This window comes from Heterodontus francisci, chromosome 23 (genome assembly GCF_036365525.1).
Source record: "Heterodontus francisci isolate sHetFra1 chromosome 23, sHetFra1.hap1, whole genome shotgun sequence".
NCBI lineage: Eukaryota > Metazoa > Chordata > Chondrichthyes > Heterodontiformes > Heterodontidae > Heterodontus > Heterodontus francisci.
Genome location: NC_090393.1, coordinates 61,877,309 through 61,900,085, shown reverse-complemented (window position 1 = coordinate 61,900,085; position 22,777 = coordinate 61,877,309). Strand labels below are relative to the sequence as shown.

At 42.9% G+C, this 22,777-nt stretch overlaps 1 protein-coding gene across 4 annotated transcripts in view; it reads right to left on the bottom strand.

Annotated features, from left to right (window-relative positions):
* cabin1 (calcineurin binding protein 1) overlaps positions 1 to 22,777 on the bottom strand; it is a 678,888-nt gene that overhangs the window by 589,901 nt on the left and 66,210 nt on the right. For 3 of the 4 annotated variants that reach the window (XM_068055415.1, XM_068055418.1, XM_068055419.1), the window contains 7 exons: positions 20,795 to 20,963; positions 19,527 to 19,663; positions 15,496 to 15,713; positions 11,055 to 11,133; positions 6,435 to 6,622; positions 3,557 to 3,706; positions 227 to 421 (listed from right to left, as the gene is read on the bottom strand). In XM_068055415.1, coding sequence (XP_067911516.1) covers positions 227 to 421; positions 3,557 to 3,706; positions 6,435 to 6,622; positions 11,055 to 11,133; positions 15,496 to 15,713; positions 19,527 to 19,663; positions 20,795 to 20,963 — 1,136 coding nt within the window. The remainder of the gene's footprint in view (positions 1 to 226; positions 422 to 3,556; positions 3,707 to 6,434; positions 6,623 to 11,054; positions 11,134 to 15,495; positions 15,714 to 19,526; positions 19,664 to 20,794; positions 20,964 to 22,777) is intronic. The other variant, XM_068055416.1, reaches the window with a different exon arrangement.

Sequence of the window (22,777 nt, the reverse complement as noted above, 5' to 3'; positions counted from 1 at the left end):
TTCGACAGCACACAATAGTCTATCTTCTGTCTATAACTGGACTGGTACAGGCCCACAGTGAATACGCGATAGCAAAAGGAGGATGGATACAGATTCACAAGATAAATCATTTTTATGGTCATCATAGTTTGGACGCAAATGCTAAGCTTTTCAAAGTGAATACCCAATAACCTTCTTACTGACCATCTAACACAAGAAAATATTCAAAGTGCAACATTAGGATTACCTGCAAGAGGAGGAGCTGAGCAGGGCGTTCAGGGATGGATGCAACAAATTCCAGGGGTTTTGTTCTGCCAATCGCGCCAAGGGTCAGTGTGGGTCGCAACAGCTTCACAACTTGGTCATATTCACCCATTTCATATAGACGTTGAACCTCCTCGAGAGACTGGCACCTCTCCAGCGACTTAAGCTTTTTATCAATCTGGCATAAGCAGAGAAAAAATACAGTACCCTTAAACAGCAAAAGTCAAAGGAAGACCAGGGAGGAATGTAAAAGGTTCGAACTAGAAGATACTGAAAATATTACAACCAAAACTGAATTGTACAACAGGATGTCTATAAACTGCAACATGTTAGAAATACTAATATCTCATTTTCCATTTCTGAACATTATAGATGCAGAGTTTAAAAATTCTAATGCCATCTCCTGTGGTCTACAGTAAGGGGAGAACAAACAGCACATTGAAACAGAGTAATGAAATGTGATACACAGTCACAATTGCCAGAAAGCTAATTCCCAATCTCAGCTCGGCTCTTGTTGGATTGTTGAATGGGCTCTGTATGGACAGATAGTGAACAGATGTAGGGGAAAGCAACAATGCACACAGTGAGTCAAAGGAGGTTGGGTACAGGCCTGCTTTGGACAGTTGATGAGGGCCTCATACAGGTTAATGCTGGGTAGTTGAATATGGCCAGGTACAGACTTGTGCTGGGAAATCAAAGGATTCCAAGCAGAAGTTTGACTTGCTATTCAAAGGAAGCTGCTGAGGCAAAAAGTATTCTCCAATTTCTTTTTTCCCCCGTGTTTTGGCTCCCCGGGAACCTGCCTCACTAGTAATGAGGCCACAAAATGTACTCTGGCTGGGGGACTTCAATGCCTATCACCAAGATTGGCTCGTTAGCAGCACTACCAACAGCTGGCCAAGACCTGAAGGATACAGCTGCCAGAGTGGGCCTACAGCAACTGGTAAAGAAACCAACCAGAGGGAAAAAACCTGCTTGACCTCATCCTTGCATCTGTTCATGACAGTATTGGTAAGAGTGACGACCGCACAGTGGATACCCTCCATCGTGTAGTGCGGCACTGCCGTCATGCTAAATGGAACAGATTCAGAACAGAGATAGCAACTCAAAACTGGGCATCCATGAGGCGCTGTGGGCCATAAGCAGCAGCAGAATTGATTTCAACCACAATCTGTAACTTCATGGCCTAGCATATCCCTCTCTCTAATAAGCCAGGAGACCAACCCTGGTTCAATGAGAAGTGCAAGAGGGCATGCCAGGAGCAGCACCAAGCATATCAAAAAGTGAGGGGCCAACCTGGCGAATCTACAAAACAGGACTACTTTTGTGCTAAACAGCAGAAGCAGCATGCAATAGACAGAGCTAAGCCCTGACAATATCCCAGCAGTAGCACTGAAGACTTATGCTCCAGACTAGCCGCACCCCAGCCAAGCTGTTCCAGTACAGCTACAACACTGGCATCTACCCAACATAGTGGAAAATTGCCCAGGTACATCTTGTCCACAAAAAGCAGGACAAATCCACTCCAGCCAATTTTTGCCCCATCAGTCTACTCTCGATCATCAAAGTGATGGTAGGTGCCATCGACAATGCTATCAAGCGACATTTACACAGCAATAACCTGCTCATCGATGCTTAGTTTGGGTTCTGCCAGGGCCACTCAGCTGCTGACCTCATTACAGCCTTGGTCCAAGCATGGGCAAAAGAGCTGAACTCCAGGTGAGGTGAGGTGGGGTGACATCAAGGCAGCATTTGACTGTGTAGCATCACGGAGCTCTAGTAAAATTGAACTCAATGGGAATCAGGGGAAAACTCTCCACTGGTTGGACTCATACCTAGCACAAAGGAAGATGGTTGTGGTTGTTGGAGGCCAAACATCTCAGCCTCAGGACATCACTGCATGAGTTCCTCAGGACAGTGTCCTAGGCCCAACCATCTTCAGTTGCTTCATCAATGACCTCCCCTCCATCATAAAGGGCAGAAGTGGGGATGTTTGCTGATGATTACAAAGTGTTCAGTACCATTTGCAACTCCTCAAATACTGAAGTCAGTGTCCACTTGCAGCAAGACGTGGACAACATTCAGGCTTGGGCTGATAAGTGGCAAGTAACATTCGCGCCATTCAAGTGCCAGGCAATGACCATCTCCAATGAGAGAATCTAACCTCCTCCCCTTGGTATTCAACAGCATTACCAATGCTGAATCCCCCAACAACATCCTGGGGGTTCCCATTGACCTGAAACTTAACTGGACCAGCCATATAAATACTATGGCTACAAGAACAGGTCAGAAGCTGGGAATTCTGTAGTAAGTAACTCACTCCTGACTCCCCAAAGCCTACCCACCATCTACAAAGTACAAATCAGGAGTGTGATGGAATAGTCTCCACTTGCCTGGATGAGTACAGCTCCAACAACACTCAAGAAGCTCAACATCATTCAGGACAAAGCAGCCCAGTTGATCACACCACATCCACCACCTTAAACATTCACTCCCTCCACCATCACTGCACAGCGGTAGCAGTGTGTACCATATATAAAATGCGCAGGAGCAATTCGCCAAGCCTCCTTTGACAGCACATTCCAAACCCGCGATCTCTATCATCTAGAAGGACAAGGAGAGCAGACACATGGGAACACCACCACTTGTAAGTTCCCCTCCAAGCTACACACAATCCTGACTTGAAACTATATCGCCGTTCCTTCATTGCCACCTGTAACTCCCCTCCTAACAGCACTGTCAGTGTACCTACACCAGATGGATTGCAGTGGTTCAAGGTGGCGGCTCACTACCACCTTGTCAAGGGCAATTAGGGATGGGCAACCACTAATGGCCTTGCCCACATCCCATGAAAGAATAGAAATAAATGATGATGCACAAGATTTTATCAATGGATAAGATGAATGTTTATCATTCTTTAAGCTGGTTGCTGCTCTTCTTTTGCAAGTTGGTACTGAAATAAAACACAGGTCTGTATGAGCAGTTCTCCACACAAAGTGAACAGTTTCACTTGCAAAAAAGCAAAATCTGTTGAGTGTGGGGGGAGGGGTGGGGGCAGCAAGAAGAAATCAACCCAGACCATTGTGTGCTGAGCAGACACCTCTAGAGTGGCAATAACCCTGTTCATAGACTGGGAGAGGCTGGAAAGTATGTCTGCTGCCTTGGTCAGGAAGTAGTACACAGCACAGAGACACTGAACTAGTGAGAGTAAACTGTTACCACACCATCATCCATGACCAATTGCATAAAAATCAAGGATTTTTTTTTCTTTTATTACTCAATATTTTCATGGTAGAAAGCAAAATATCTGTACCTCCTCCAGTGATATGGCAGAATCCACGTGTAGATTCGGCAGTCTGATAGTAAAACCATCACTGTTCCTGCTTCCCACCTTAATTCCTAATGAACTGCAAAACAAACTGGTGCAGATATCATAGCTCTCCAGAGCTTGCTCCATATCTCCCTGTGAAAAAACATATTGAAATATGAAATCGGTAGGTGGAGAGAAAGGGTGAAAGTGCACTGCAACATTATCCATTCATATTTAAGGACCCTTTTCAGACTGATAAATCACCTCCATAAAGTTTTCAAAACAATTCAATCCTGAGTGGGTACAATTTCATAGCACATGCCTGCTCATAATTTGGCAGCTGCAGGCTACACTGACATGGGTTGGAAAGTTTTACACTATTCTTGCTCTGCACAAGATCTGATCTAGGAGTTCACAATTTTAATGATGACAGCAAAAACCAGAAAAGCTCTGCATTTCCCAGTATGACTATTACAATTCAGTCTCTCTACCAAGCCCGCAAATTTGTTTTCAAAGCAAAAATACATTTTGCATGCAAACTCGCTCCTATGAACTGGAATTTATAGCTTCGCATGACATGGGGCAGCACGCCACAGGACTAGGACTTGCCTTTCACCATGGTATTTTGGACATAAACTGGCGACCACAAGAGGTACACAATATCACAGTCAGAACTCTGCATTCAAGCTAAAACTAAAAATCATATTTATCAGATTGATTCCACAGAACAAAGAAATGAACAGTACAATAATTAACTTTCAAAACAAGGCTAGGTGGCAAAAGTATATATTGCCCCTTTTTCCATGCCAATATGCAAATAAGAAATTAAAACAGGGAACTGAAAATCCTAAGACAGCTATTTAGAATTCATTATTCAAGATGAAATTAGTAACCCTTTAGAAATACATGGATTAATCAAGGACAGACAGCATGGATTTCTTAAAGGCTAGTCATGCTTGACAAATTTATTGAAGTGACTGATTGCATATCAGGAGTGCAGTAGGTGTAGTGTATATAGATTTTTGGAAGGCATTAATGAGACATTAGTTAGAAAAATTATAAATGGTACAAAAGGAATACACATAGTACTGTGGATAAAATGCTCATCAACGGACAAGAGAGAGAGTTGGGATAAATGGATATTGCTGAGAGCGGAGAAGGTTTGGAAACGTTGTCCTCGAGATAATAAAAACCATTTTTGTTCTCAATATATATATATACATAGATGATTTGGAGTTATGCATAGGGAGCATGTTACTAAAACTTGAAGATACAAAAGTTAGCCATTAGCCAGGTTAGTGAGATAGAGAGCAGAGCAGATGAAATTTAATGTAGATAAGTTTGAGGCAATATATCTTGAGCAAAACAAGGAATGGGAGGATATACTTAATGGAAAGATCCTGAAAAGCACGAACAGAAACCACAAGGGGCTCAAATGCATAAATTCTCTCAAAGTGCAACTGCAGGCGTCTGAAAAAAGGTTAAAAATGAAATATTAGAAGCACATTTCCAATCCGCCACATATGCACTCATTACCTTTTTCCAGTGCTGGGTTTCCAAGGGCTTAGTACCCCACCTTGGTGAGTTGGAATGTTCTGTTAACGTGTTTAAATCAGGCTCCCAGAATTAAATTTTTACTGTTACAGCTGTGTGGGTTTACCAGGGCTTGGGACTACCTGAAATATGTACAGTCCCTAGGATGTTTGGAAGTGGGGGGAGATGGGAGGGGAGAGGAGAAAAGTATGAAGTATAGTACATTTAAACCCCTTCAAATAAAAGCAGAATTTAAAACCAGTAATGGTAACGATGCTGTCACCACCACTATACTAAGCCATTTTAACACTAAAAATAAATTTCTCCTCCTGCTATCGCTTGCACGTGAATCAAAAATTAGATATTAAAACTAAACAGCTAAAAAGAACTCCATGGCTTTTGTCATGGATGACTGCTATATATTTAAGATCATGGTTTAAAATCCACACCAACTAAAAATCCCATTTGGTGTCCAGGAATTGTAAATGTGTGAGGATTATTCCATGTGGCAGACCTGCAAATACCAATCAGAAACAACTGTGGAACAGAAGGAATGAGCCTTAAGATGCACTTGGCTTCTTGCCTACAAGAACATAGCAGTGCAAAATTTACACAATCATCCATTTAACTTTCTGTTGGTCATCACAGCTTGATTTGGATTTCTGCACACAGGAAACAAATAACTCGATCTCAAATTGCTCCACAACAGTAAAGTAACTTAGGACTTTACAAGCAATAAAAAACAATGGTCTACTTCAACTGGTGTTGCAGGACAAAACAAATAGATGGCAATTTATTTAAATATGAGGTATTGGTGCTAAACAATGAAATACTTTACTACTTTCAGCATCAAACCCTCCATATTCAGGTACAGCATGGTCAGATACAGAGTGAAACGCATCTACACTGACCTACAACATGAATTAACCCCCAATCTCTGGAAAGTAGACACTACGTTCTTCATATCCTACACCAGCTGTCCTTACAGTCCCTCTAGTAATAGCCAATGGTCCTAAATTAAAGGCAGTTTTCCCACTAGAAAATTAGGACTAGATTCATTTCTTCTTTTCTTTTGGGCCTCCTTATCTCGAGAGACAATGGATACGCGCCTGGAGGTGGTCAGTGGAGTGACCTCTCCATGGCGCATGCCTGGGCAAATTTATGGAGGTTGATCTCATATCAGTCTAAGTAATGCTTAACCCCAACACACTACACACTTTCACTTGATTTAATGGAATTTTAAGTGAACCTGTTTCAACTGCAGAAATAATACCCCTCCCCTCTGAAATGAAAACTGACAATTAGGAAACAATTATTACCCAACTCTCATTACAAAACAAATACAAACCTGCAATGCCATGAATCTGGCTTTCAACCAGTATACTTGAACCACAAAAACCAGCCAGTCATTCTCAAACAGGTCCCTCTGTGAGGAAGTGAAGGCCAATTGAATCAGGTCTCCCAAATAGTGGCTCCCTGGAAAATCGGGCCCCAACTGTGCAGCCATGTTGCTGGAGGTACATTTCCGAGGGGAAACTGAAAAAATGCAAACACAGAGATTAGATGTAAACAGGAAGTGGTTCCTCATGCACCATATGTAAACAAGAAGTGACTTTTCTAGCTACCAGCACCAGAAGAGCCACCTATAAAAAGGCAATATTTCCACCTGCCTAATCCAAACAGTACAGCCCATTTTAGATGAGACAAATGAGAATTTTACAATCTTGAGACATTTCCCTGATAGGTTACACTCAAGAAAATTGTGGCCAGAAAAAGCAAACAATGAAATCTGTGATATCAGCAAAAGCAGTCTCATCATAACAGGGGTAAAAATATCAATTTGAACCAAGCAGGCTTAATTTTTAGAACTTTACATTTTTTTGCATAAATTAGATCAGTTGAGAATGAAGGGCTTCCTTTGAAAACAAACAAAGCCAGCATGTAAAAGAGGGAACTAAATGAAACTATAAAAAGCTGGGATCATGGATAAACCATCACCAAAAATGACATTTGTGACCTGGTTAGGAATGTTTCCAATGATGTGGGGCAGAAGGCAAATTGGAGAGATTCAGAAAGGTGCCACATAAGAGGCTTATAACAAATGTGTGGGGCCAGGAACATAATGGATTGAAAGATGCCTAAAGCACAAAAAACACATGATAGGAGTCAAGGGAAGTTTCTCTGCCTAACAAGAAGTGGGAAGTGTTGTCCCACAGGAATCCATACTGGCACTACTACTGTTTTCCATATACATAATGATGGAGACTCAGAAACTGGAGATATGGTATCAAAATTTGAAGATGATACAAAATTAGGTGGGTATAACTGGTAATGTGGAGGACTGCAATACATACAGGAAAAAAAAGACCTGCAGAGTGGGAAGATAAATGGAAAATTAAATTTAAAACCGCAAGGAATAGCAAGAGGAATAAGGAGGTCACTTATTCTTGGAAGGTAGGAAAATAAATGGTGTAGAAGAGAAAAGGAATCTGAGATTCAGATACATAAAATCACTAAAAGTCGCAATTCACATTGATAATAAGGCCACAAAGAATACAAAGTGCTGGGGTTCACCGCTAGAGGAAAGTATAAAAAAGCAGGGAGGTAATTTTACATTTGTATAGAACCTGAGTTAGACCACACTTCTGCACAGTTCTGATCTCCATACTACAAAAAGAATATTGCAGCACTGGATATAGTGCAGAAAAGATTCACTAGGATGTTACCAGATTTGACTGGATGAAACTGATTGAGCAGGCTGAGGATCTTTTCTCTAGAAAAGACTAATAGGAGATGCAATAAAGGCCTTGAAAAAATTGTTTTCACTTGTGGGTGAGTCTAGAACATGGGAGCAAAAGTAAAACAAAGCCACTAGTAGATCAATTCAAGAATTTAGGAAGATTTTCTTTAAACACGGAGTAGTGATAAAGTGGAGCTCACAGCCACATTAACATCGATACATTTAAGGGAAAGACTGATACATACTTGAGGGTGAGGGTGATATAAGAATATGTGGGCAGGGTGAGAAGAGGTAATTAAGAGTGGAAGAAGGCTGATGTGGAGTATAAACAGCCGCACAGACCAGTTGGCCCGAACCGACCGTTTCTATACTTTAGATTCTATGTAATTCTACTAAGAATAGAAGAAAGGGTGGTTATAGCTGGTGATAATTAGTGAGGACAGAGGAGTTGAGGGTGGTTTCTTTTGAGAAGGTGAGTGATGACATACAATAATTTTCCAATAAACAGTTTGCAGTTAATTTAACCTATTAATTCCCTCTGTGACGGCCATAAGAAAAGATGACCATTTAGTCCCTCAAGCCTTTTCAGCATTCAATGAGATCATGGCTGACCTACAACCTAACTCCACATACCTGCCTTTTCCCTATATCTCTTAACACCTATAGTTAAGAAAAATCTATCAATCTCAGATTTAAAATTAACAATGGATCTTGCAACAATTGCCGTTTTCAGACGTGAGATCCAAACTTCTACCACCATAGGTAGACAGGGTGGTGAAGAAGGCGTATGGCATGCTTGCCTTCATCGGCCGAGGCACTGAGAACAAGAGTTGGGACGTCATGTTACAGTTGTACATAACGTTGGTTAGGCCGCATTTGGAGTACTGTGTGCAGTTCTGGTCGCCGCACTACAGGAAAGATGTGATTAAGCTACAGAGAGTACAGAAAAGATTCACAAGGATGTTGCCTGGTTTGGAGGGCTCGAGTTATAAAGAGAGATTGGATAGGCTGGGCCTGTTTTCCCTGGAGCGAAGGAGGCTGCGAGGAGACATGATAGAGGTATATAAAATTATGAGAGGCTTAGATAGGGTAGATAGCCAGAGTCTGTTTCCCATGGTAGGGGTGACTAAAACTAGAGGGCATAGACTTAAGGTGAGAGGGATGAGGTTTGATTTAGATTTAGATTTAGAGATACAGCACTGAAACAGGCCCTTCAGCCCACCGAGTCTGTGCCGACCATTAACCACCCATTAATACTAATCCTACATTAATCCCATATTCCTACCACGTCCTCACCTGTCCCTATATTCCCCTACCACCTACCTATACGAGAGGCAATTTATAATGGCCAATTTACCTATCAACCTGCAAGTCTTTTGGCCGTGGGAGGAAACCGGAGCACCCGGAGGAAACCCACGCAGACACAGGAAGAACTTGCAAACTCCACACAGGCAGTACCCAGAATTGAACCCGGGTCGCTGGAGCTGTGAGGCTGCGGTGCTAACCACTGCGCCACTGTGCACACATTGAGGGTTACCAGTCCAAGCTTTAGACTTGCTTCGGCTGAGATGAGTGGCTTTTACTTGCTGTCTATGATTTGGAATCCAGATCTTCGTTCTTTAAAGGGGTAAATTTTTCATACAAATAATAGTGAGTATCTGGAATGAGCTGCCTGAGGTGGTGGTGGAGGCAGGAACAGTAGCAACATTTAAGAGGCATCTGGACAGGTACTTGAATGAGCAAGGCATAGAGGAATATGGAATTAATACAGGCAGGTGGGATTAGTATAGATAGGCATTATGGTCGGCATGGATGCAGTGGGCCGAAGGACCTGTTTCTATGCTGCATGACTGTATAACTCTACGACCATGTGTGTATAGAAGTGTTTCCTAATTTCACTCCTGAAAGGTCTGGCTCTACTTTTTAAACTATGTCCCTGGTCCTAGACTCCCCAACCAGTGAAAATCGTTTCTTCCGATCCACCTTACCTGTACTCCATAATATCTTGATAAGATCCCCTCAAGTTCTCCTTATATAGCCAACCCTATTTTTCTCTTAAATTTTTTCAACCTCATTAATTTTTTAGTATTCAATTCTGATGAATGGTATTCACTGGAGAATTCAAAACCCATGTGTACAGATGCTGATTGACCTGTGTATTTTCAGTAGCCTCTGTTTTTATTTCATATTGCCAGCATTGTTTTTTTTTAAATTTGAACCATCTTTAAAGTTATCGAATTGACATTTTAGGGAATAGTGACAGAATACTGGATGAATATTCATGAATTACACTCTGCATGATGCAACTTGAGGCTCACATCTTTTGAGCAATTCTTGTATTAAAAAGTGAAAGGCTCACATCCTTCAGGTAAGGAGGAATTTCTTCACTTAGAGGGTGGTGAATCTTTGGAATTCTCGACCACAGAGGGCTGCGGAAGCTCAATCATTGAGCATGTTCAAAACAGAAATCGATAGATTTCTGGACACTAATGATTTCAAGGGATATGGGGATAGCGACATTGAGGTAGATGATCAGCCATGATCTAATTGAATGGCGGAGCAGGCTCAACGGACTGAATGGCGTGCTCCATCTCCCATGTTCCTATGTGGCCACCAGCCAATTTCTGAGATATGCTACAGTATCAATATCAATGTATTTTTCTTCAAAATCTTCCTTGTCATTTGGGACAAGAAAGTAGTAAGTGTAATAAGCCTGCAGCTTCTCAGCTAAAGGGAACATAGCAAAGCCGACATTTCTGCATCTTGAGTAAAAAGTTCCCCAGCAGTTTCCGTGACTGTGCCAAAAGACCCGTTGCCCTAAACTTCCCCTTTGCTGAAGAACATACATTTATATAGCATCTTTCATGTCCTCAGGATATCCCAAAGTGCTTCACAGTCAATGAATGACATTTGAAGTGTAGTCACTAATGTAGGCAATCGTGACTGCCAATTTTCACACAGCAAGGGTCCACAAACAATCATCTTTATTCATTTAGTCATCCAGTAAGACAAAGTTGTACTTGTTTTCCAAGCTGTGGGCAGAGGTGTTAAAGGTACCTGTAAAATGCGGTCTTTTTGGACAACAGTTTGGTCATGGGGAATGAATGAAAGCACAAGGATAATTTGAACTGAAGTGACATTGTAAATAAGAAAGCTGAACAGATACCTGTAAGTAACCAATTGTTATTCTGAAGAAAACATTGCACCTTTGAAGTAAGTGCTCCATACCTGTGGTACTTTTAGACTTTGTCAGAAGCCACTGATCAAGCTGTAGTTCCATACACACCAAGCACATCACCATCATGTCCTGAAGACAAGGGAGAACATGAAGTATTCTGACATAACAGTTAAACACCAAACTAAACATTATTTAAGCAGAATAGTTATCTTCACAGAAAATGGTGTAAATATAATGTGCAAAAATAAGCTTGACAATCTCAGCTGTGCAATCAATTTGGCTGATGCCAACTAGCCTCAGAAAAAATACCTTTCACCATACAAAGTACTTTTTCAAATGTTATTATTCTAATTTTATACCTTTTTAGGGCATCAGCAGGTATCAGAAAGCAAGGGTTTGGACTCCATGTTGCTATCCTATGAAGATATTCGTAATTAAAGGAGTTATGACTGTTATTGGGCGGCACAGTGGTTAGCACCGCAGCCTCACAGCTCCGGGGACCCGGGTTCGATTCTGGGTACTGCCTGTGCGGGTTTGCAAGTTCTCCCTGTGACTACGTGGGTTTCCGCCGGGTGCTCCGGTTTCCTCCCACAGCCAAAGACTTGCAAGTTGATAGGTAAATTGGCCATTGTAAATTGCCCCTAGTGTAGGTAGGTGGTAGGTTAGTATAAATGGGTGGTTGTTGGTTGGCACAGACTCGGTGAGCCGAAGGGCCTGTGTCAGTACCGTATCTCTAAATAAATAATAAATAAATAAATTGAGGAGAGGTGAGAGTGACTGCCCTTGACATCAAGGCAGCATTTTGCCAAGTATGGCATCAAGGAGCCTTAGCAAAACTGGAGTCAATGGGAATCAGGCGGAAAACTCTCCACTGGTTGGAGTCATACCTAGCACAAAGGAAGATGGTTGTGGTTGTCATCACCCTCATCTACAAGCGTAAGGGGGAGAGGGCAGAAATTAGCGGCCCATCTCACTTCTTAATGTTGACTACAAGATTCTGTCCAAAGTCATAGCCAGTCGGGTCAAGTCTGCTCTGGAGTTGGTGATTCACCCTGACCAGACCTGCACTGTACCCGGCAGGAAGATCTCTGATAGTCTTGCGCTACTCAGGGATACGATCGCCTATGTAAGGGACAGGAGGGTGGACACCTACCTCATCAGCTTGAACCAGGAGAAGGCTTTTGATAGGACATTGCACACCTACATGATGGACGCGCACTCCAAAATGAGGTTTGGGAGGGAATCTGCAATTGGATCCAACTGCTCTGCACAAACATCAGTAGAGCAGTCTCAATCAATGGGCGGGAATCAGAACGTTTCCCGATCCAATCTGGAGTCAGACAGGGCAGTGGTTAGCACCGCAGCCTCACAGCTCCAGAGACCCGGGTTCAATTCTGGGTACTTCCTGTGCGGGTTTGCAAGTTCTCCCTGTGACCGCGTGGGTTTCCGCCGGGTGCTCCTGTTGCCTCCCACAGCCAAACCCTGTCTTGTTTGTTTGCTGTTTCAATCCTTTTGTTGAGTCCATTAGGAAGGATGCGGGCATAAGAGGGGTGACAATCCCAGGCAGTGGAGGCACTCAGGTAAAAGCCTCCCTGTACATGGGCGACGTCGCCATCTTCTGCTCTGATCCGCTGTCTGTTCGCAGACTGATGAGCAACTGCGACCAGTTCGAACTGGCCTCGGGAGCCAAAATTAACCACAGCAAGAGTAAGGCCATGTTCTTTGGGAACTGGGCCGACTGATCCATTGTCCCCTTCACCGTCAGCTCAGACTACCTGAAGGTGCTGGGGATATGGTTCGGAAGGGCCGGGGCGTATGCCAAAACATGGAAGGAGCGAGTAGCCAGGGTACACCATAAACTGAGCATGTGGGAGCAGCGATTTCTCTGCATTGTGGGTAAGAACCTGGTCATCAGGTGCGAAGCGCTTACGTTGTTGCTATATGTGGCGCAGGGCTGGCCCATACCCAACCCCTGCGCCATGATGGTCACCCGAGCCATTTTCCACTTTATCTGGAGATCCAAAATGGACCGGGTCCGGAGGGACACGATGTTCAAACCTCTGGATAAGGACGAGAAAAATGTACACAACGTCACCCTCATCCTGATGGCCACATTCGTGTGCGGCTGCATCAAGCTGTGCATAGAGCCCCAGTACGCAAACACCAAGTGTCACTACGTGCTGAGGTTCCATCTGTCCCCGGTGTTGCGAAGGATGGGTCTAGTCACTTTGCCGCGCAACGCTCCATCCAGTTGGACCGTGCCGTACTACCTATCCTTCGTGGGAAAGTTTCTGCGGGAAAACACCTTTGACCACCAATCCATCAGGCAGTGGTCTGCACGGAATGTCCTCAAGGCACTACGGGAAAAGGAGATGGTGGATCCTGTCGGATGGTTCCCCGAGCAGACTGCCAATGTCATTTGGCAGAATGCCTCATCACCAGAACTTTCAAACAAGTACCAAGACGTAGCTTGGCTGGTGGTGAGAAGGGCCCTCCCCGTCAGATCCTTCCTGCATGCCCGGAGTCTCGCCCCTTCCACATGCTGCCCTCAAGGTGGCTGCGATGGGGAAGAGACAGCTGCCCACCTCCTTCTGGAATGTGTCTTTGAAAAGCAGGTGTGGAAAGAGATGCAGTGGTTTTTGTTGAGATTCATCCCAAGCAGCTCTGTAACACAGGAGTCTGTGCTCTACAGTTGTTCCCAGGGACGCACACCGAGATAAACATCAACATGCTGCTGGAGGACTATCAATTCAGTGAAAGACACTCTTTGGTCTGCCCGAAACCTGCTGGTCTTCCAGCGCGAAGAGCTGTCCACGACCGAGTGTTGCAGACCGTCACATTCCAAGGTCCAGGACTACGTGCTGAGGGACGCACTAAAGCTCAGGGCAGCTGCTGAAAAGGCTCAATGGGGAAAGACCACTGTGTAAGGTCCTCCCACCAAAGTGAACTGAGGGGCTGGGCCCATGGGAAACCCCTCGGGCTGTATACACATGTATAATATGGGTTTGCTGTAAAATGTACATGGCATGTAAAATGGAATGGAAGGGTTGTGAGGCAACTCACTCCTTATCAAAGAAAACTGATTTCCTTTCCACTTTTTGGAATGTCAATTTGGTGCTGTTTTGTAATGCATTTTTTTTTTTTTTTTACAGATTTTTATGAATAAAGTATATTTTTGGGAAAAAAAAGGTTGTGGTTGTTGGAGGTCGATCATCTCAGCTCCGGGACACTACTGCAGGAGTTCCTCAGGGTAGTGTCCTCGGCCCAACCATCTTCAGCTGCTTCATCAATGACCTTCCTTCAATCATAAGGTCAAAAGTGAGGATGTTTGCTGATGATTGCACAATGTTCAGCACCATTCGCAACTCCTCAGATACCGAAGCAGTCCGTGTAGAAATGCAGCAAGACCTGGACAATATCCAGGCTTGGGCTGATAAGTGGAAAGCAACATTCGCGCCACACAAGTGCCAGGCAATGACCATCTCCAAAAAGAGAGAATCTAACCATCTCCCCTTGACATTTAATGGCATTACGATTGCTGAATCCCCCACTATCAACATCCTAGAGGTTACCATTGACCAGAATCTGAACTGGAGTAGCCATATAAATACCGTGGCTACAAGAACAGGTCAGAGGCTTGGAATCCTGTGGCAAGTAACTCACCTCTTGACTCCCCAAAGCCTGTCCACCATCGACAAGGCACAAGTCAGGAGTGTGAAGCAATACTCTCCACTTGCCTGGATGGGTGCAGCTCCAACAACACTCAAGAAGCTTGACACCATCCAGGACAAAGCAGCCTGCTTAATTGGCACACAACCCACAAACATTCATTCCCTCCACCACCGACACACAGTGGCAGCAGTGTATATCTACAAGATACACCGCAGCAACGCGGCAAGGTTCCTGAAATAGCACCTTCCAAACCTGCGACCTCCACCCCCTAAAGGACAAGAGCAGCAGATGCATGGAAAAATTACCACCTACAAGTTCCCCTCCAAGCCACACACTACCCTGACTTGGAACGATATCACCATTCCTCCACTGTTGCTGGGTCAAAATCCTGGAACTCCGCTCCTAACAGCACCGTTGGTGTACCTACCCACATGGACTGCAGCAGTTCAAGGCGGCGCGGCTCACCACCACCTTCTCAAGGGCAATTAGGGATGTCAATAAACACTGTTCTAGCCAGCAACGCCCACATCCCATGAACGAATAAAAAAAAAAACTTGAAGATTGTCCATAATCCGGATCAATCAGATTACACATCATAACAAAGCGTTCTAATTTAGTGGGCGAAGCTGCATTTCCATGCATCTTACTTAGCACAAGTGAGCTACCACATAGCTCCTGGCACCTGCGCAGCTGTATCTAGCAAGAGTCTAAACGGTCAGAAAATGCAGGGAGAAAATTCAGGGAGTGTTGTTTTAAACAAAAAAAGGCAATTTAAAAAATTCCAAGACTATTAAAAACTTCTTAGTTTTATGGTAGTACCTTGATGTGCTGGTTGCTGCACTCTCTCAGGATAGGATTAGGCAGACTACTGCAGTGTTTTCTCCAGCTGTTGTAGATTGAAAGGACTACCTCTGCCAGCCCAGGTGGCCATTTTGCCAAGAACTTCTGACCAAGTACCTTTAAATACTTCAGCATCAGATCTAGTACCCCACCATTCTTCAAATTGTTAAGCAAAAACTTGTGCACATCTTGTTTCTCTGTTTGCATAAAAATAAAAGTTAATGTCACAATGGATTTATTAATGATTAACATATTAGGCAGCACAGTGGTTAGCACCGCAGCCTCACAGCTCCAGTGACCTGGGTTCAGCTCTGGGTACTGTCTGTGCAGAGTTTGCAAGTTCTCTTTGTGACTGCGTGGGTTTCCTCCGGGTGCTCCGGTTTCCTCCCACAGCCAAAGACTTTCAGGTTGATAGGTAAATTGGCCATGGTAAATTGCCCCTAGTGTAGGTAGGTGGTAGGAGAATTGAGGGAAGATGGGAATGTGGTAGGGAATATGGGATTAATGTAAGATTAGTATAAATGGGCGGTTGTTGGTCGGCACAGACTCGGTGGGCCGAAGGGCCTGTTTCAGTGCTGTATCTCTCTATGACTCTATGACATTACCTAGCATTAAATATGGTCTGCTTCATTTCAAATTACATGACATATATACACATACACTTCTGTGCTTAACTTTTTGAGATCTGAAATATAGCAAGAGCCAAAAAATATTAGCTCCAAGCGACCATTAAAAAATGAAGAATAGGTTTAGGAGGAGCTCTGAATGAAGAGTTTGAACTTCTTTCAAAGAATCATAAAGACTATTCCCTCTGCTGCTGAACATTTTTCAACTTCTTCAATAAATAAGCAGCTAACATAAAAGGGAAATGAAAAGTCCTTTATAAACACTAACAGTAAGAAATAGTCAAAGGAAGAGTGGGGCTGATTAGGGATCAGAAAGGAGTTTTTCTTGTGGAGGCAGAAGGCACAGCTGAGGTATTAAAGAAGTACTTTACATTTGTCTTTACTAAAGAGGATGCTGCCAAAGTAGCAGTAAAAGGTGAAGGCAGTAGTGATATCGGATAGGATTAAAAAAAAGAGAAGGTACTTAAAGGATTGCCAGTGCTCAAAGTAGAAAATTCACCCACAGATGGGATCCTTCCTGGTTTACCAAGGGAAGTAAGAGTGGAAATTGCGAAGGCTCTGGCCACAATCTTACAATCCTTCTTGGATATGGGCATGAAGCAAGGAGATTGGAGGATTGCACCGCTATTTAAAAAGGGGAGAGAGATAAACCTGGCACTACAAGTCACTCAGCCTAATATCAGTGCCCTTGAAACTATTCGGGACCATAATTCAGAACAAAATTAATTGGCATTTGGAAAAGAATGGGATAAGAAGTGAAAATCAGCATGAATTTGTTACAGGCAAATTGTGTTTGACTAACTGGATCAAGTTCTTTGATGAATTAGCAGAGAGCAGTGATGAGGATAGTGTAGTTATATGGACTTTCAAAAGGCATTTGACAAAATATGACATAATTGACTTGATAGCAAAATTAAAAGGATAGTAGGAGCTTGGGTACAAAATTCGCTAAGGGACAGAAAGCAAAGAGTAGTGGTTATTACAGGGATGTACAGAGAGATATGCTCCAGCAGTCGGTATTAGGATTACTGCTCTTTGATATATATGAGTAAACAGAGCATAATTTCAAAGTCTGCAGATGATATGAAATTTGGAAATGTAGTAAACAATGAGGAGGATAGTAAGAGACTTCAGGAGGACATAAACAGACTGGTGAAATTGGCAGACACATGGCAAATGAAATTTAACACAAAGAAATGTACAGTGATTCATTTCAATAGGAAGAATGAGGAGAGGCAATATAAACTAAAAGGTACAATTTTAAAGGGGGTGCAGGAACAAAGAGACCTGCAGGCGCACATACACAAATCTTCAAAAGGTGGCAGGACAAGTTGTGAAGGCTTTTTTAAAAAAGCATATGGGATCCTTGGCTTTACTAATAAAGGAAGAGAGTACAAAAGGAAGGAAGTTACGCTAAAACCTTTACATAATACTGCTTATGCCTCAGCTGGAGTATTGTGTTCAATTCTGGGTCACTTTAGGAAGGATGTTAAGGCCTTGGAGAGGGTGCAGAAGAGATTTACTAGAATAGTACCAGGGATGAGGGACTTCAGTTATGTGGAAAGACTGCAGAAGCTGTTCAAATGGGAATTAGGTAAACACGAAGGAGAAAAAAAATTGCAGGGATGTGTGGAAAGAGCTAGCACACACTCGATGGGCCGAATGGCCTCCTTTTGAGCTATATTATTCCAGGATTCCATAATGCAAACCATAACACAGGGCACTAAAGGCCTACAATTTAAAGACTGCAGCACTGAAATACTTATTCTCCTGAACTATAAAGTCCAGACATAATGGTGACTGAAAAGTCACTTCCTTGCAACTGGCCTCAAGAGGGACCCTCAATGTGCTGACACACTGCAGCAGGAATAGCACAAGGCTGCATAATTAGCTAAACACTACTTAGTAACAGTATTACCCAAATACTGAACCGGTCTTGGTGCAGGGCACAATACGGGCAGCAGACCTTTGGATGAGTTCAAATTAATGGAAGGTGGAAGATGGTAGGCTGGCCAGAACAGCACTGTAGAGTCATTTACGGCATAGAAGGAGGCCATTCGACCCAGAGTCCATGCCAGCTTCCCACAGAGCTATCCAGTCAGTCCCAATTCCCCTGTAGCCCTGCAAGTTTATTTCCCTCAAATGGCCATCCAATTTCCTTTTGAAATTATTGATTGCCTCTGCTTACACCACCCTTGTGAACTGTCCTGTTCAGCCTTAGACAGTGGCCAGAAAAAGGGATGAAGTTGGTGGCTAGGAAATGGAGTTTGTGGCAGGGACCAAAGACTATGGGGGCAGGTATCATTAAGCACACAATTACCCCATGCCAACTTCATGCTGCTTGCTCATTATAATGACTTTTGCAAGCAGGCAGCACTAACTGTGCTGTTCACTGACTGCATGCATCAGCAGGCGGCCCAATATCGTTACTTGCTAGCAGTACATAAAGCCAGTTTGCACTGCTTAAAGAGAAGGTGCATTGTGGCTGCTGGAGGTGCTAAGATCATTGGGAATAGTGCTGTGCGACAATGAACAATGGCTGACCACAGGAGAGCGCGGCACTGGAGTTCTTCCTGGAGTAAGTGGAAAGGAAGGGAATCCGCAGGGGGGGGCAGGAGGCCATCCAGACACAAGGTGAAAAGACAGTGGAGGAACAGATCGTTGCAGAGGTCAAAGTCAGGAATCTAGCCCCAAGAACCTGGATTCAGTGCTGCAAGACACTTAATGACCTCACACGAATGGTCAAGGTCAGTGAATGCAGGGATTAGCTCTAAATTCAATGTCCATTTGGTGGCTTGTTTCACACAAAAACTCCCGGGTCACCAGTGTAAAGGATTTACATGATTTTAACCAGCTTTGCAAATGTAAACAGATCTTTATATTGTCTCAACTTTTTAAAATCATTCCTTGCTACCCAAGAAATTCGACAATGTACAGATTAACATAAATTGTCTTAAAAATATATGAATGCCGGGCATTCATGAATATTTTCGTAGGTATAGAAGTCTAATATTTTAAAATAAATTTTAAAATAAATTATATAAGACACTTCATGAGAGTTAAAGACTTTTTTTTTTAATGTTTGCACTTCACACTGTCACATGCAGCAACTGCTGTGTCTTCGTTTCTAGATGAAATGCTGCTCCAAAAATCAGTCCAAATGCCACATATCAATATCTGCAATCATAAAATAGAGGCAAATACATCACAATGCCAATCCCACTTAATATCAGAAGGTCACAAAGCCAGCCCATCACTGATCCACCATTCAGATGTCCTGGGATTAGTGGGCCAAAGCTTCTGACAAGTGGCTACCAGATGATGCAGAGAACTTGAAGGTCCCATCCAGAGCAGATTTAAAGGAACCCTGTTCTGAAAACCTACCTAATTCCATGAAAGATGAAGGATCAAATTGCATTCGATAAGGGCCCATTAGTTGCTGACTTTCCTTTTTCAACTCTGTCTGTACTTCAAAGGTGCCAAAAGCATCATCTTCATCCTCCAGATCTACTCTTTTCAGCCTAGTGAGAAAGCAGGAAGTTAGTATGCTTTGACTGCCTTAGTACAGCAGCAGTACTGCTTTCCACTGTTGTGCACAGGCTATATCTCAGAAAATACTGACCACAGCTTACTCTGATCAAGTGGAACATTTTATGGGCATTGAAAGGGGATGCCATTTCAGATCCACAAAATGAAATATTTGAACAAGAGAAAGAGATTGGAATTAAGGAGCCTATGAATACATTAGCCATGTGCAGGCAATCATAAGAGCAAACCAAATATCTAACATGCATAAAACCCTGCTTAACTTCCTTAATTTACCTTACCAACTGGAACAAATTATTTTCACTAAAATGCTGTACACTTAGGGTAGAAGGGAGACTAAGATTAACGCTTCAAATGTCCCCAGCTTTCCCTGGCACAATATGTATATTTTCCCTGGATTTCCTTGATGATTTGCCTGTTTATGCAGTAACATGGAAAGATTTATAATTTTTCCAGAGTCTCTGCTTTTTTCCCTATACCCGCCATGCCACTGACCAGTTTTTGTTTTAAATCTGTTTGAAGTTTTATTCACGGTTGACTTGTTGATCAGCATGACAGATAGCTAATATATACAGCAATTTTACTGGTTGCATTGTTCCAGTTCCCCATACTATCAATGAATGCCTGGTTGGGTTTTGAGCTAGCTGCCATAGTCAGATGCAATGTCCCTCCAGTAGGGGACATGGAATGTTACTGGATGTGTTATTGACAATAAGCCAGAAACAGGGAACCCATGATTCAGATATATCTGAACTGTTGCACCTTCCTCAGGGTAAGTGTGGACATACTTAATGGTTTTCCGCAGTAACCATAAACAATTGTGACCTCTCCAACCTTAAACCTCACCAAGTACCGTTCAAACCAGTCACATGTCACTGCCATGTTCTCAAACACATGTTAACTGAGCTTTCCTTTCCTTCAATCAGGAAGTCACAAAATTAGGAACATGCCACGTGGATAAATACAGGAATGGATCTTATTTTTTACAATACAATATGCTACTGCCTCAATTTGTTTAGGGGCAGTCTCTGCTGTGCTAATGTATTAGTGAAGATTAATTGCTTAGAGTCAGTATATTTGAAAAGTTAATGAAAAGTTTATTGTACCTTGAGGGCAGAAATTTGATCAACAGTTCCTGAAAATCAATCTTCTCTTCTTTCTTACACTTGGTGTTTCTCACTCGAGCGGAGCGCCTCTTTGCTGGCTCTCCTGCCTCATCAGCTATCCGCTTCCTCTTGGAACCTTTCTTAGCCTTGTCAATGATTGAAGTGTCTGCTTTAAACATGGTTAATTCAACAAGAAACATCAAGAAATGATCTGCAAAGACAGCACTGCAAGCACTTCACTACATTAGTCACAAGATCCACTTGGCATAAATTTCCACATTTAACACGCCTTATTCCAAGAGCAACTTCATTAGAAAAATCTCATAGGATCTAGGATTTTCCTATAAAGGGCGATGTAAGGCACTATAGTGGACTAGTAATACAAAAGACAGGTTTAACAATCCAGAGAACGTGATTCCAAATCCCACCACAGGCTTTAGAAAATTTGATTTCAGTTTTTTTTTAAATCTGGCAATAAAAAACCCACCATCAGTAAAAATTACCATGATGCTGTTGGGTTGTCGTAAAAGTCCAATGGACTTTAGGGAAGGAAATCTGTCATTCTTACCCCTTCTGGCCTATATGTGACTCCAGTTCCATCCCAATGTGGTTGACTCTAAACTGTCCTCTGAAGCAAGCTACTTAGTGATATCAAACAATAACAAGATTCAATTCAAGGCGGCCACCAACCAGCACCTTCGCAGGGCAAGTAGGGATCATACAATAATAATACAGCACAGAAAAAGGCCATTTGACTCATCGTGCCTGTGCCAGCTCTTTAATAGAGCTATTCAATTAGTTCCACTCCCCTTATCTTCCCCATTGCCCTGCAAATATTTCCCTTCAAGTATTTATTCAACTCACTTTTAAAAGTTATGATTGAATCTATTTACACCACCCTTTCAAGCAATGCATTCCAGATCACAACATTTCACTGTGTATAAATGTTTCCTCATGTCAGTTCTGGTTCTTTTGCCAGTCATCTTAAATCTTTTGCCCTCCAGTTACCAACCTTTCTGCCACTGGAAACAGTTTGTCCTTATTTTATCAAAACCTTTCATGATTTTGAAAACCTTCACCAAACCTCGTCTTATCCTTCTCTGCTCTAAGGAAAACAATCCTGTTTTCTCCAGTCTCTCCACATAATTGAAGTTCTTCATCCCTGGTATCATTCTAGTAAATCTCTCATACCTTTTCACTGATGCCTTGACATCTACCTAAAGTCTGGTGTCCAGAATTAGGCACAAAATTCCAACTGGGGTCTAACCAGTGTTTTATAAATGTTTAGCATAACTTTCTTGCTTTTGTACTCAATGCTTCTACCAATAAATCCAAGGATCCCATATGCTTTTTTAGAACAGTCTTCTTTATTTGTCCTGCCACCTCGAAAGACTAGTGTAATACACCCCTAGGTGTGTCTGTTCCTGCGCTCCATTAAAAATTCTTGTAATTCTTCCAACCAAAATGTATTACTTCACACTTGTCTGTGTCAAATTTCATCTGCCATGTGTCTTTTTGCCAATCTATGTCCTCCTGAAATCTGTTACTATCCTCACCATTGTATCTTTTTTTAATTCGTTCTTGGGATGTGAGCACCGCTGGCCAGGCCAGCATTTGTTGCCCAACCCTAATTGCCCTTGAGAAGGTGGTGGTGAGCTGCCTTCTTGAACCACTGCAGTCCATCTGGCGTTGGTACACCCACAGTGTAGTTAGGAAGGAGTTAGAGGTTTTTGACCCAGTGAGTGAAGGAACGGTGATATAGTTCCAAGTCAGGATGGTGTGTGGCTTGGAAGGGACTTTGCAGGTGGTGGCATTCCTATGCATCTGCTGCCCTTGTCCTTCTAGGTGGTAGAGGTTGCAGGTTTGGAAGATGACGTCGAAGGAGCCTTGGTGAGTTGCTGCAGTGCATCTTGTAGATGGTACACACTGCTGCCACTGTGCATCAGTGGTGGAGGGAGTGAATGTTTGAGGTGGTGGCTGGGG